Here is a 15165-nt window from a genome sequence, read left to right as displayed (position 1 = left end):
ACCTAGATATTTATGGAGCATTTTCCTCGAGAAACACCAATCTCATTTAACCTTCACAAAAGTGATATTAAAGCTCTCAGGGGCGACTATTGGGCAAGATTTCAGGCTGCAGCACGAGATGCTGTAGTTGTAATGTGTTTGATGAATGGGGTTTAAAACAGTTTTGGCAGTTTATTGTTTATAACACTTAATTGAGCCATAAACTATATTAACAAAGAAAGCAGGAAGTAGTTACATGGCAGTCAACAGGTTTAAACCCTGATATTCTATGACAGAGTGCTGATTCAGATGTTCATACCTAAAGCACCAACTCTCCAACAGCAGAATAAGACATTTGAGTGACTGGTATTAGCTATCATGCTGATTCGGAGTCTGGGTACAAATAACTAGGTTGTGTTATTACACCATCAATAAGAGAATGTACATTTAATAACATATCTTATCTTCAGTAACCATTTCTCCCAATAAAACAATTAAGTAATAAAAATATGACTTAGAACATAAGAAATAGAAATAATAGACATCATTTGACACCTCATGTTTGCTTTTACCACAGTGCTACTATCATGCACTAACCCCATACCCCTCAATTCCATTATAAGTCTCTCCATCTTTGCCTTTGAATATGTTACTGATTGAGCCTCTACATCCCTCATATGTAGAGAATTCCACAGATTCACCAGTCTCTGGATGGATTTGATATAACATAGAAACACACCAGAAAAGGAAAATTAGCAAGGCTGTGCAAAAAGACCTGACAAGAGTGACTAATTGGGCAACACTTTGAAAAGGTGGGGATTGGCATTTGTTGGCTGACTAGCTCTTTCTTTGCTAAGCAATTCTATATTTCTTTCAGTAAGTTAAAAATATTCCCTTTTCTTGTGCAGTCTCCTTTATGAAAGCGAAACAATTACATTGTTTTTTTGCCTCATTTTTTCTTAATTCAAACCTCTTTGGTGAAACTGGCCCTGAACTTGCTTCACATTTTTTTGTTTCCTAACCACAGGAAGCAAAAGGAACTGAATGGATAGTCTTTTTTGTTTAGGAATTGGTTAGTGGACCAGCTAATTAGTCAGCTACCACTGCCTCCCTGTTGCTGCACATTGAAGATTTCAGTTCAAACAAGCCACTGCTGAAATATCTGAAACAACAAATCATCTACATACTCTCTCCAGTTATTATGGGTTATACTTTCAATGACTGTTCATTGATTGAGCCTTGAGGAAAACTCATTAACATACCACTCACTGATTCTCTTCAACAGTTCTAGTATCTCACTGCAAGATGGATTTCAAAACTTAATTAATTCAAGTTAATTTAAAGCAATACTCCAATATAAATCATTTTCAAACCCCGGTCAATGAGAAAAGGTAAAAAAAAAATTCTGAATTGCGAAGCAGATCTATATTCCATATATATATTTAAAGTTGTACAACTGTTGAAATCACATAGTGGGCAACACAGTGGCACAGCAGGTAGTACTGCTGCCCACAGCTTCAGCGAGCTGGGTTTGATCCTGACCTCATACTGTCACTGTGGAGTTTGCACCTTCTCCCTGTCACCAAGTGGGTTTTCCCCAGGCATACCAGTTTCCCCCCACATCCCAAAAACGTGCTGTTTCATAGGATAATAGCCCACTGTCAATTACCAGTAGTGCAGTGGGAGGCAGGAGAATTAGGCGGGAGGGAGGGGGGCGGTGATGTTAATGAGCATGTATGAGAGAATAGATTAGAGGGAAATAAGTGGGGGAATGGGATTGATGGGATCGCTGTGAGAGCTGCCACAGATACGATGGACTAAACTGCCCCCTTCTATGTCATAGAGAAATATGAGAAATATGAGAAACATCTACTTGCACATCTAGAAACCGGAATTCCAATAATAATCCTGAACCCAGATAATCTTTAGCATCACCTTACTGGAACTGTTTTGCTTTGGCATATGGATACTGTTGCTCAAAGGTCAAAATAGTAACACTATACACAAAAATGTTTGAAAAATGCATGGAAAGGAATAGGCAAGGTGGCTAATTAATATTTTTCCCTTTAAAAGAAAGTGCTATAACCTTAAGGAAACAACACTTGCATTTATATAATGTCTTCTGTGATCTTAGAATACACAAAGCACTTCACAGTAAATGAGGTTCTTTTATAATTACTGTTGTAACGTAGGAAAGGCAAGAGACAATTTGCACAGAGCAAACTCCTACAAAACATCAGCGTAATAATGACATAACAATCTTTCTCAACTATTGGCCAAAACAGCTGAGGCATCCTTCAGAATAGTGGAATATTTTATATACACCTAGGAGACAACTTTAGTTTAATGTACAGGTCCTGCCCAGATTACAAACGCCCAATTTATGTATAGTCTGTTCATACGAGCGCATGTTTGGAAGAATGGCTGGATGAATTTGCCAGCTGCTGAGGGGCTGCAGGCATCTTTTCTGCTGTGAACTCAGTTTGCAGTCACATTTCTGCCTTGCAAACTGTCCGGATTACAAACAGATCACAGGAATGGAACCCTGTCGTAACCTGGGGAGCACCTGTATTATCCAAAAGGTAACATCCGATAGAGTAGCATTCCCTCACTACAGCACTCAAGAGTCAGCTCAGATTATGTGTTTGGATTTCTCAAGGATCTTTTTTTAAAAGAGCACTAGTTCTACTTTGGTATGTACTCACATTTTAAAAATTTACTTAATATGCACCTGAAATGTAACAAATACACATTCTTTGAAATATTGTAATATATTTTCATCTTCACGTAAAAATCAATGGAATACAAATTAGGCTGCCGTTAATAAAGGATGTGTGATCTGATTGTCTAAATTACCAACCAGACAGTGAAGTCAATAATCTGTTCCATCTTCACCTAAAAGCTCTTGCGAATTTACGTGAGACAGTTCATAACCCTAAGCAAGCTGGAGTCCCAGTTTCTAGATTTTCAAAACAAACCAAGATCTGTAGTTAAAGCTCAAGAAGGTACAATTAATTATTTGCTTGAACAAGATAACGTTATACTACAGAAGCAAAGCAACTCAATGAGGGGGTAAGTAATCAAGCCTCCAGCGATCTAAACACTTTCACATTATTAATAATAAATCTCATTTATGAAATACGGAGAATATTCGTTATTAGTAGGATGAAGTATAAATGTAAAATGCTAATTAGAAACAGTTTTATCATGTACTGTCATATGACTATGCAAAGGACACTGATTAAGAATTAAGCTTCCACCAATAACTCTCTGTAACATACACTGCCGAAAATTTGGAAAGTTACTCATTGTTCTAAAAAGAACAGAATGGGCCAGATTGTACAGTCAGTTACATAGGGGCAGTACTTACACCTGACCTCCATGGAAGCTGCACATAAATATTTAAAAGTCTGTGTGGCATGTGCTTCCTCTTTTCTGATATGAGTTGCTGTCTGCAACATCACACAACTAGATTCAGCTCTCATGATTTATACATGAATTCTCTTGACAAAGATTAGGGTGTTAGGCCTTTCAGTTGTGACATATGACTTGACCACTGGCGCTGTCAGAGAATGGGTACAGTTGATAATATTCAGTTTCTGAGGGATTTGAAGAGTGAAGTTTCTGTTGGCAACCACCGTACAACAAAGATAGGAGTGGATCTATGGGGCCCAATAGAATTAATCTCAGCAATTCAATGCATATACCAAACAATAAAGCCTTACTGTTCCTACTTGGTACCATTTTCTGCATACAGTGAGGAAAGTTTCTGTCAGCTCATTAATTATGAGCAGTCCCTGCTGTCTCATTGTTTAAACTTGGTGATTGTTTCACTTTAACTAATGATTGATTGTGTCAGCTGGCTCTTAATTTCCAGACATTTTCAAGTCCAAGCATCCAATTGTGTGCAAGAAGTGTGGAAGTGCATTGTATCAGTCTAACTTATCCAACCATTGAGCATGAGCTGGCATGGTGACAACTCATGTCATCCAATCTCCACTCCACCATTTGAGGAAACACTCCAAATGTGCAACTTGACTGGGTTTTGGGTCCACAGAAGGAAGTGACAGAATGGAGTCTGACTTTCGGGTGAAATCTCCCTGCATATTGTACAGAAGGTGTTCGGGCCAGCAAGGAACTACTCTTCCTTATCAGCAAGAAGAAGAAGCCTTCTAGTGAAACGTATAATATATAAACACAGTGGACATGGCACAAAATTGTCAATGAAGTCGGCAGAAGGAACGTGATGTTTGCTACAGATTCAATGCTGTATAACGATTACCTGCAGCAAGCAAGATGAATGACACATTCACCTACACTCTGCAGTGCACCTCACCCCATCCCTTTCGCTCTACCTTCTCAACCCTACTCCAGCACACCACTCCTCACATCAACATATCTTGCAGGCACAGCCATCCCTCTCTATCTAGGGATTACCTCACATTCCTGTCTGCCCTGTCACCACTCACTCTCACAGTTATCAATGCAGTACTTTTTCATTGTCACCTTCTGCATGTGCTCCACATCCATTCCAATCACACCATTACTCTCATTCAGTTCTCTTCTCTCACTCCCTACAAAGTAAGAGTATACAAAATGTAAAGAAGAGTCCCAGGAGAAGAGATAACCCGCCAATAAGTGCCAGTTTAAGTAGACATGATAGCCCAGCCATGGTTGTTCATCACCCCAATTAGGGCCGTCAGCTAAATAACCATGTGTGGGCCACAAGAGGGATGATGGTGAAAGAGGACACGGGAAGTGGGGACTTGACTCAAACCCTCATCAATGCCCCCACCCCTCTCCACTCAGTCTCAGTGCAGCCATCTACAGCAGGGCTCTTCTGGACTCCAAAATGCAATGGACATTGCCCAAGAGCATCAAATTTGTCAGAGCAAGGTTCTGAGCATCCTATCTCTACTGGGGAAACCGCAGTGGGTGCACCATGTAAGAGGGCCAGGAAGATAAAGAGTATACTTGAGGTGGGTATGCCATATGTCATTGGTTTGTTAAGTTTCTTGGGGAGAATTGAGCTTCAGACACATGGATATGTTTTTCCACCGCTTCGCAGAATCTCTGGATCATTCGTCAAGACCTCTAATTTACTAGCCCAGTAACATAACCACTACTCTGTGCTGTCCCACGAGATTAACATGAATTAGAATGAAATTGGGCAGGCACGGTAGAGTAGCGGTTAGCGTAATGCCTTACAGCGCCAGTGACCTGGGTTCAATTCCGGCTACTGTCTGTAAGGAGTTTGTACGTTCTCCCCATGCCTGCAAGGGTTTCCTCTGGGTGCTCCGATTTCCTCCCACGTTCCAAAGGCGTATGGGTTAGGAAGTTGTGGACATGCTATGTTGGCGCCGGAAGCGTGGCGACACTTGTGGGCTGCCTCCAGAACACTGAGCAAAAGATACATTTCACTGTGTGTTTCGATGCATGTGACTAATAAAAATAGCTTATTATCTTACCTTATTAAATCTATACCCTGCTGCTTACTTAGAATAACATTCTCATTTTGTTCTAACCCTTGGTGCAGACATATCATAACCTACAATATCATGAACTCATTTACTACAAGCAAGCAAAACTCTGCAAAAATATTCATTCATCCACTTTTGTACATGACAAGCATGCAATGCTGTAGCATATGTGCACTGCCCTCTACTTTAGAAATTAGAAATTAATAAACTGAATTTCTAAAGCATTCAAAGTGCATTCATCACCATATTACATGATTATGTAAGATGAGGATTGAATTTCTGCCCCAGTCTTAGATCTCAGCTGTGTAGTATGAAAGGCCAGGGGTCAGATGACAGTGACAACACTACTGACCCCCATGTTCGGATGATAGCATTGCCTATCAGGTCGGAAGCTATACCACTGTCAATCAGGGGTCCGGCTCTGCCCCATTAGGTAAACACCTTTGTCTTGCTGGACCACTCGGATTGGCCTGTTTAAAACACCTTTGTCCTTGCTGGGCTACCCAGCCCCCCAGCAGCATAAAAGTGCTGCATGTTTGGTTTTTCTTTCTCTTTTTCTGTGTCCAAGGATGTTGAGGTAAGCTGTGCACTACTTCAGGGCAGTTAGTTAAGGACTCCCGAGACCAAAGAGCCAATGTTTGTCCAGAATCAGGGTGTCCAAACATTGTATAGTTTATTCCTTGATCATTTGTACCCAGTTATTTTGTGTGTGTGTGTGTGTGTGTGTGTGTGTGTGTGTGTGTGTGTGTGTGTGTGTGTGTGTGTGTGTGTGTGTGTGTGTGTGTGTGTGTGTGTGTGTGTGTGTGTGTGTGTGTGTGTGTGTGTGTGTGTGTGTGTGAACCTCACCCTCTGTCGCGATTTCCCTCCACATACATGATCTCATGCTTGAGAGTGTGCTTGAGAATGCATCTGTTCCCATTCATTCTGTCCCGCATTTGTCTTTGTTAATAAAACATTTTTAAATTACAAAGACTGTACGTCCAGACCTTTATCTTTAAGATACCAAAAGAACCTTTCTCACAACAAGCTGCAATAATTAAATCCGATTGTAAATATTGATGAATTATTTGCTTTTTCAATTCACCAAATTTTGTTAATTTTCACCACAGTCTTCAGTCTTCATCCTGACTGTCAGGTGATGTGGCAATCACCATTTCTTGAGATATTAATCCAGGGTGAAAACACCAAAGACCATGTACATTTCCCAACAGACCTAATAAGTGTGCAATTTAAAACCTCTTCAAGCCTTTCCATCACCTTAAGTAAAACATGAAACCATATATAACAAAACAAAAAGAAAGATGCCAATTTTGGCACAGCCACAGCACTCTCAGCTCTGAGTAAGGAGGTCGAGACCTGAGCAATCCTGAGTGTACTGCTCTGTCAAAGATACGCCTTCTGGATGAGGTGTTAAACTAATGCACCTTCTGCCCTCCGAGGTCAAGATGCCCTGTGGCTAATTAAAGAGGAGTTGTGGACTTTTCCTAGTATGCTGTACAATATTTAACAACCAACAAAGTAGTCTGTCATTCCTGTTTGTTGGCACCTTGTGGGCAAATTGCTGCATTATAGGGAAAAGCACAGATATTGATACATTTTGAAAGCATTTCACTTGCTAGAGAGATATTCAGGATGTTTTGCAATTTTAGAAGATTTATTTTATTTATTTCTTCATGTGACTGGAAGTGCCGATGTTTATTGTCCATTCCTAATTGCCATAGAACTAAGGAAGCAGTTAAGATTCAACTACATTGGTGGGTCTGGATCTACATATAAGCCAGACTAAATAAGGATGACAGACTTCCTCCCCTGAAGAACATAACTGAACTAGATGAAAATCTCATCGTGTCATGGTCATCATTACTAACACTAGCAGTAAATCCACATTTACCTAAATACTTGAATTTAAATTCCCCAGTTGGTAATTTAATGTTGGGAATCCATGATGGAATTCAAACTCATGTCTCTGGATCAATAGTCCAGACCTCTGGCTGGAAACCCAATAATTTAACTGCTACCGCAAAAGACGACATAACAATGCATCTTTCTACAGAACATTAGAACACACAAAGACAAAAGCGAATGCAGATGCTGGAATCTGGAACAACAAAACAGAACACTGGAAGAACTCAGCCTGTCAAGCAGCATCTCTGGAGGCAAGAGGTACAAGTCGACACTTCAGGCCAAAACCCTACATCAGGATGCTGCTTGACCCACTAACCCAATGAGTTCTCCCAGAGTTCTGTTTTTTGACAAAAGAATGCACTTTTGCCTTGAACTGTTATTTTCCCATTTTTCAAATATCTTCCCTGTATAGCATTAAATAAAGGTTAATATATACTGCTCTGATGTATGACAATTTTTTTTAATCTTGTTCAGATTGCACACTTAATGACTGTAATCCGCTGTTCTTTCAGAGGGGTCCTGCATTGGATTTTAATCCAGATAGGGAAAATTACAGCTTTGATTTTCATTCACTCAGTCAACCCAAAGCTTTTAGTCATCCTGATAATGTTTTGCTCTACGTATACCAGTGAAATGTCTTCTATTGTCATCCATAAAGGGTTGGGAATTATTCTGTAAAGACTTTGCATAATGACATCCAGGTTTCAGACAGAACAAAGGGAGAAAGGATTGCATTTAAGATATAACAAATTTATGCTAAAATGCCAAGTTCCAATTCGTGCAGGCAATTCCCTATTTAAATGCAATCCTTGCAATATTTTAATCATGGAATAATCAAAAAGTATAACATTGAAGAAGGAGGTCAATCATTGCTTCCATGTTCATTCTGCTGAAGATCAGTAGAAGTATTAAGAATTTTAAGAAGTACCTGGATGAGCACTTGAATCGCCAAGGCATAGAGGCTATCGACCAAGTGCTGGTAAATGGGATTAGTATAGATAGATACTTGATGATCGATGTGGATGGAGTAGGCCAAAGGGCCTGTTTCCATGCTGTATGATTCTATGACTCTGGTTAGTCTGGCTCCCTTGCTCTTTGCCACATCCCTGCAGAATTTGCCCCTTCAAGATTTAAGCCAACTCCCTTTTGAAAGCTCAGGCAGTGGGTTCCAAATCCTAACCACCCATTTGAAAGGAAAACTCTTGTTGACATGTTGGCTCTGGGTCATTTTCCAATTCCTTTAAAACTGTGCTCTGACCCTTCAATTATTGGAAAGGCAGCTTTAGAAATTCACATCATACTATTTATTTCCGTGCTACATTATTCTAAATGGACATTTCCCAAAGTGAAATGTACAAAGAACCATTTTGGTGTCACTGGTGAATTAAACTACATAGTTCTGTGGAGTAGGTTTTATTAACCCTTCCTCGCACTGCATATCTACTGATACAAGTCCTTTTACTTTTCTTCTACCCTTCAGGTACCTCTCTGACCATGCTACTGACAGCCCACCAAACAATGACCACAGCACATTCCCAGCCAAATCCCTAACAGCCCATGTTCCATGAAATCCCAATCATCCCTGCTCCAATGTCCTGATTGTCCAGTCACCCCAAATCCCATTTGATTTCTGGTACCCCAATCCTTAAAAGCACCATGCCATCTCAAACTAGCACAAGGAGCCACTTTCTGGCTAACCAAACAACCCCCAAACATGAGGTCTGAATTCAGACCCACCTCTATCCACTCCCAACCCATATTGGATCTCTGCTATCTACAATGGGTAAAAGATGATGTGTAATAGTGATTCACTGAGCACTGATGAAGCTTGCTGCAAAAGGTCTGCAGCCAAATTGGCTATTGGCATGCCTTGCCACAACTATCCAGCATGCCTTTTTGGTACACAATATTTTCAGGCCGCTTTCTTTTTTTAACTCCATCTGTTTCTCTCATGATGCTAAATAGCTCCATCAGATAGACTGAAGGGCTTGGTTCCCTGCTGTATGACTCTATAACATCCATGTACACAACATCAGCATGCTATCCTCATCCACCTACCCTGTTACCTTGTCAAGAAACTTTGATCTTCAACGTGAAGAGAGAAGGCTTCTGCCTGTTTCAGACATGGCGTCAGAAACTGAAGGCACCTAGCAGTCTGCTTCCCCTAATAAAACCAGTAATTAGACTCTAATTGCCTTCAGGCCTAATTGGACAACATCTGCCAAACAACTGGCAGAAATATGGCCATAAAGAACAAATCACTCAGCTCGCCTATAAAAGTAGGAACTCTGGACCCAGAATAGTGTAAATTTTCCATTGTTTAATACTGGCGTATTTAAGGTCCCACAAAAATGTTAATATTGTGGAAATTGTGGACTTTGTAATATCAGGGCTTCACTGCTTTAGGCCATGATACAACGTGCTCCCACTCCCTGCTCTATTCTCCATCTTGGTCACCATCTCAGATGCTCCCGGGTCTCTGACTTCCATCTTGACCACTTTTGGGGCTTGCCATTTGTCCTCCAAATCCCAGACCCCAGATTGTCTACTTCTGCAGAAGACACTGCAAACCAAACCAATCACCTCCCTGAGATGGAGTAATAAACAGCTGTGTAGCAAGAGAAAATAAAATAGTAATGGCTAAGTTAAAACACCCATGGACATGATTTAATTGAATGATTTTAATTTTTTTCTCAAAATAGTATAAACATTTCTATGTAGTTTAAACTGTTTCCTGCAGAAATAAACAAGCTTACTGGCACTTGTAAATTGCTGCAATTAAAAGTAAATACTATTTTTCGACAGTTTTGACTGTGTTGTCTGTAACTCTTCTGAAATGTTTTGAAGTTCAAGCTGCAATTTAGTTAGGTTTGTAGGTAATATTTTATATTGTAAATGGTTCTGTCTATTTCCATTGCATTCATCTGTGCATATGTATCAAAGTGATTAGGGAGTAGTCAGCATTATTAAGCATGCAGCTTATGGAGTCAAGAGAAGCACTGCGGGCTGCTTCTTGTAGTCATTCTAAGGACAAGGGCCTAGCATAAACCTACGAAAAGTTCCCATGGCATCATGTGCGATGTAGTTGTGCAATAGTTAGTACTGACCTGGGTTCAATGCTGACCTTGGGTGCTGTCTATGTGGAGTTTTCATGACCTCCTTGTGACTGTGTGGTTTCTCTGCCAAATCTCAAAATTGTGCAGGTAGATTAATTGGCTACCGCAAATTGCCCCTATTGCGTGTGAGGGTGGCAGAAGGATCAGAAGGGAGTTGATAGGCAGCTGAGGGAAAATAGATTACAAGGAAATTCAAGGGGAGTAGGATTGATGGGATTACTCTGAGAGGAGGCATAGACTTGAAGAGTGAAATGGCCTCCTTCCCTATCATAAGAAAGTAAGAGAAATTTCCATTATTTTATTTCCCATTGAATTCAATCTAATTAGGAGGTGGGCTCTAAAGCAGATGTAGGACTCTGGCCACTAAATACAACTTGCTTACACACAGCATCATTCAGGCAGCTAGAGGTCTTGGGAACTGCTGGTTTGATGGTTTGGCAGTTGATGCATTTTCCGTGTGATAAGGTCTGAGAGCTTAAGACTAGAAATCTGACCCCCAGAAGTTTCTTCCACCCGAGCAATGAAGAGTCTGCATCTTCCAACCAATTATTAATTCTTGTGCTCCTCTTGCTTGTCATGTAGAGTTACAAAATCAAATAATCTTACAAGTAGAACCTACTGCACTTAATGCAAGTAAAACCATGCGGTTGAAATCGATTCTACAAGATCAAAAACAGCTTACCATTAAAGTTAATTTTAGTACATGGTTATTAAGGTCAAGTTCTTCCTGGAGTACAATAAGAATCAGCAAATCAATGTGTCAGCTAAGTTTTCATGATGGTAAAAGCAAATTCTGTTTCAGTATAAAGCATGTTTGAGAAATCTATAATGGTACAATAATTTAATACTTGCAACTTTAGGGTAATGATTTATTACAGAAAATCTAATTAGTATAAGTTCTGTTTGAATTTATAATCGTATTAACATTGGAAACATTGCAAGCTGTGCAACAACAGCTCAACAAGATTGGAATGAATACACTAATCGGCCTCAAATTGGATCACTAGAGGAAATATCTTTAAATTGAATCATAAAAAGGAATTATAAATAGGAACTGCCTGATTGGCTATGAAAGTTTATCCTTACCAGAACAAGACAATCCTGTTATATCCCTTTCTCCAGAAGGCTCGAGCAGTCACTCCCCAGGCAGGATATGAATCATCTTGGAGCATCATATCTGTGACCTTCATTGAAAAAAATGGAAGTAAATGTTATAACATTGCACATTATTTCTTCTATTTTATCTACTGCAATTTTTCTTGTAAGTCACAGATTCACAAACATTTTTACAACCATTTCATAATAGCAGAAGGCCATTCAATCCATCATCAATGTGGTTGCTGGGAGAAAAATCCACTTGTAACCCCACTGCTTCTTTAACAATGAATACCGGAATGACCGATGACTAGATCAGGACACAAATAGAAACACAAGGGACTGCAGATGCTGGAATCTGGAGCAAAACAACAAACTACTGGAGGAACTCAGCAGTTCAGGCAGCATCTTTGGAGGGAAATGAACAGTCAGCATTTCAGGTCGAGACCCTTCATCTGGCAGTTCCAATGAAGGGTCTCAACCCAAAACGTCGACTGTCCATTTCCCTCCACAGGTGCTGCCTGACCCATCGAGTTCCTCCAGCAGTTTGACTTTTTGCTCCAGGACACAAATATGCCAGGTTCTGACAACCTCCTGAATTTTTCAGGAAGACATTGTGTGAGGGATGAACCACTTTTTGTCCTATTTTAGCCCATCATGCCAAAGGACCACAGAGAAGCTCGTTGACAAAGAGGTAGATTTTAAGAAGTGAGTTAAAGGAAAGGATGGAGCTACGAGGGACTGGAGATGCTGGAAGCTGGAACAACAAACAAAATGCTGGAGGAACTCAGTGAGTCAGGCAGTATCTGTGGAGGGAAATGGACAGTCAATGTTTCAGGTCAAGACCCTTCATCTGGACTGGTCAAATGAGGGTCCAGATGAAGGATCTTGACCTGAAACAACTGTCCATTGCCCTCCACAGATGATGCCTGACCCACTGAGTTCCTTCAGCATTTTGTTTGATACTCGAGAGGTTGGAGCTACAAGGGTTTAGGAAGAGAATGGGATCTCAGTGAATGAATGATAAGATAAGACATCTTTATTAGTCACATGTACATCGAAACACACAGTGAAACGCATCTTTGCATAGAGTGTTCTGGGGGCAGCCTGCAAGTGTCACCATGCTTCCGGCGCCAACATAGCATGCCCACAACTTCCTAACCCGTACGTCTTTGGAATGTGGGAGGAAACCAGAGCACCCAGAGGAAATCCATGCAGACACAGGGAGAACGTACGAACTCCTTACAGACAGTGGCCAGAATTGAACCCGGGTCACTGGCACTGTAATAGCGTTACACTAACCGTTACACTACTGTGCCTGCCCAGGCAGAATGAACAGTCAATAGTGGTAGAAGCAGAAGGAGAGAGAAACAGCTTCAATCAGGAGAGAGAGTTCTGGTTGGGAGTGGAGAAAATATTAAGAAAAGCGAAGGACCAGATCACAGAGATGGAAAAGTGGAAAATTCTTGGCAGTGGGTTTAAGAGGAGATATAAAATCAAGGCTGTGTATTTTGAGTTGGAGATGTTGCAACACCAGGAGTCAAAGTAGATCAGCAAAGACAGGTTTTACATCTCTCCTGACTTTTATTTCCATTGAATTTTCACAGAGTGTTCTTCACTTGTGGTTTTCAAAACAATAGCCAAGCTGCAAGAAATCTAGCCTAGAAATCAGATCCCTTAGCATCTATTTCTCATGTACAAAATGAGCACAAAAACAATTTTATCTGGGTTAGATTTGCAGTTTAGAATTTTTCCCCTCAGAAAACTAACCCGAGCACTTCCATGTGTAATTCGCCTTACTGCATTTGACATTTCCCAATTTCATTTGTGCGCCTGGTGAAATCAAACATCGCTCACAGTATTTCCCTCATCGCCAGGATAAAATGGAGTGCTGGGGTGCTACCATTGACTTTGTTTAACACTTATAAAAGAACTAGGAGCACATTGTGCCACAGTTGGCAATAAGATATCAAAGGGTTTGGACTGTGACATTGATGACACACAGCATCTACCAGCCTCATTTTTCAATATTCAGAACAATGGAGACTTCATCAGTGGTCACCTCCTCACTTGACACTGCCTTTTTGTGCAAAGTACATCTGAGTGGCAGCAAACGGCAATCACTTGACCCTTGAAGAGCCTGTACCTGCAGTGGCATGGCCCACCTTGCAGAATTGGATACAGTCAGGGCTACAAACACACACACGCACACAGACACAAACACACGCACACATACAAACACACACACATGCACAGAAGATCGCTGACCACCCCTTCCATGTCTTCCTTTTATACAGCTGTTCCCTGACTGCCATGGGGAAATTTTCTGTAATGGTTGACATATTTTCCCTGTGATCAATGCACAATAATGCAGGAAATACAAGCTCTCAAAGAGTCTTCTGACAGGAAAGAAAAAGGCTGTAAATATTGAAGGGGTGACCGGTGATGCACTATTTGTGCATTAGAAATGAATGTTACAAGATCTAATTTCCAGACTAAATTTCTAGCAATGAGGTTAGAATTTTTACACCACCAATGAAGAACTATCAGTAACATCTCAAATTAAAGTCAGGAGTGAGGATAACCGAGCTGTGCTGACCTTCGCTGTTGTAACGCCTCCAGTTCAAAACACTCGGCCTTGTTTTTAAACATCTGCATAGGCCCATTGCCATTTAAGTAGTCTCCTCTGGCCCTTCAATCTCACCTCCAGAATTTTCTACCTTTCCATCTCTGTGATCCCCTCATTTTAACACCTTTCTCACTCCCAACTATTTTATCTCTTGATTCTGCATTCAAACTGCCACTGCTGTTTCCAGAGGATTTTTGCTCAAGTTCATGAATTCTTGCTGGGATTCAAATGGGACATAAATGCAATATGTAGCACATGATCAGTGTGCCAAGAATGGGTAGGATATATTCTAAGTATTGTACATTATCCCGCAGAGCGAAACAGCAAATATAATGAAGACAGCAGCTGGTATAATTTTTAAATATTTTTCTAGTGGACTGCCTGCGATTTTGGCAGCAGTCAGGGCAGGTTTTGGGTTTGTGGGGTAGGGAACAGGTAAGTATCCAAGAAAGTCCAGCATGGAGCAGGCAGAGTTGGCAGGACCTCATATTTGGTCTGAGACATGTTGATGTGAGGCTGCAGTAGATGATGCTTTGAAAATAAAGCCACAGTAGAAATTGTTGGATTGTTTATAGATGTACACAGTGATAGCCAGGTCAGTCTTTTATGGTCCACACAAGCCTGTAAGCACAAGGCAAAACAAACAGCCATGATATCAAGTATGTGATGCACTTACACGAAGTAAAGATGATGTGCAATGCCTTTAATGCTTTATACAAGATCAACAGGATAGATTAAATGGCCTGAATCCAATTCTAGGATTTCAATTTTACACAGTAAGAATACACCAAATCACTTCTAAGGTAAACAAGAGATGAACCTTTCAAAAGGAACTGATCCCATTTTCCCTTATAATGTAGAAGGAGGCCATTCATCCCATTGTCCAATACTACCATTGAGTGCACGACTTTACTTTGCACCATTCCATTGTTTTTGCACCCTTGTCCGCATTTATTGTTGT

At 40.6% G+C, this 15165-nt stretch overlaps 1 protein-coding gene across 12 annotated transcripts in view; it reads right to left on the bottom strand.

Annotated features, from left to right (window-relative positions):
- The window catches only part of tmem117 (transmembrane protein 117), a 244938-nt gene that overhangs the window by 43067 nt on the left and 186706 nt on the right, over positions 1 to 15165 (bottom strand). For all 12 annotated transcript variants that reach the window (XM_052030128.1, XM_052030137.1, XM_052030134.1 and 9 more), the window contains one exon: positions 11567 to 11664. In XM_052030128.1, coding sequence (XP_051886088.1) covers positions 11567 to 11664 — 98 coding nt within the window. The remainder of the gene's footprint in view (positions 1 to 11566; positions 11665 to 15165) is intronic.

The sequence above is a fragment of the Pristis pectinata genome, chromosome 15, assembly GCF_009764475.1.
Source record: "Pristis pectinata isolate sPriPec2 chromosome 15, sPriPec2.1.pri, whole genome shotgun sequence".
NCBI classification, from domain to species: domain Eukaryota; kingdom Metazoa; phylum Chordata; class Chondrichthyes; order Rhinopristiformes; family Pristidae; genus Pristis; species Pristis pectinata.
Note: the sequence above shows the minus strand (reverse complement) of the source record. Positions and strands in the feature narration are given on the sequence as shown.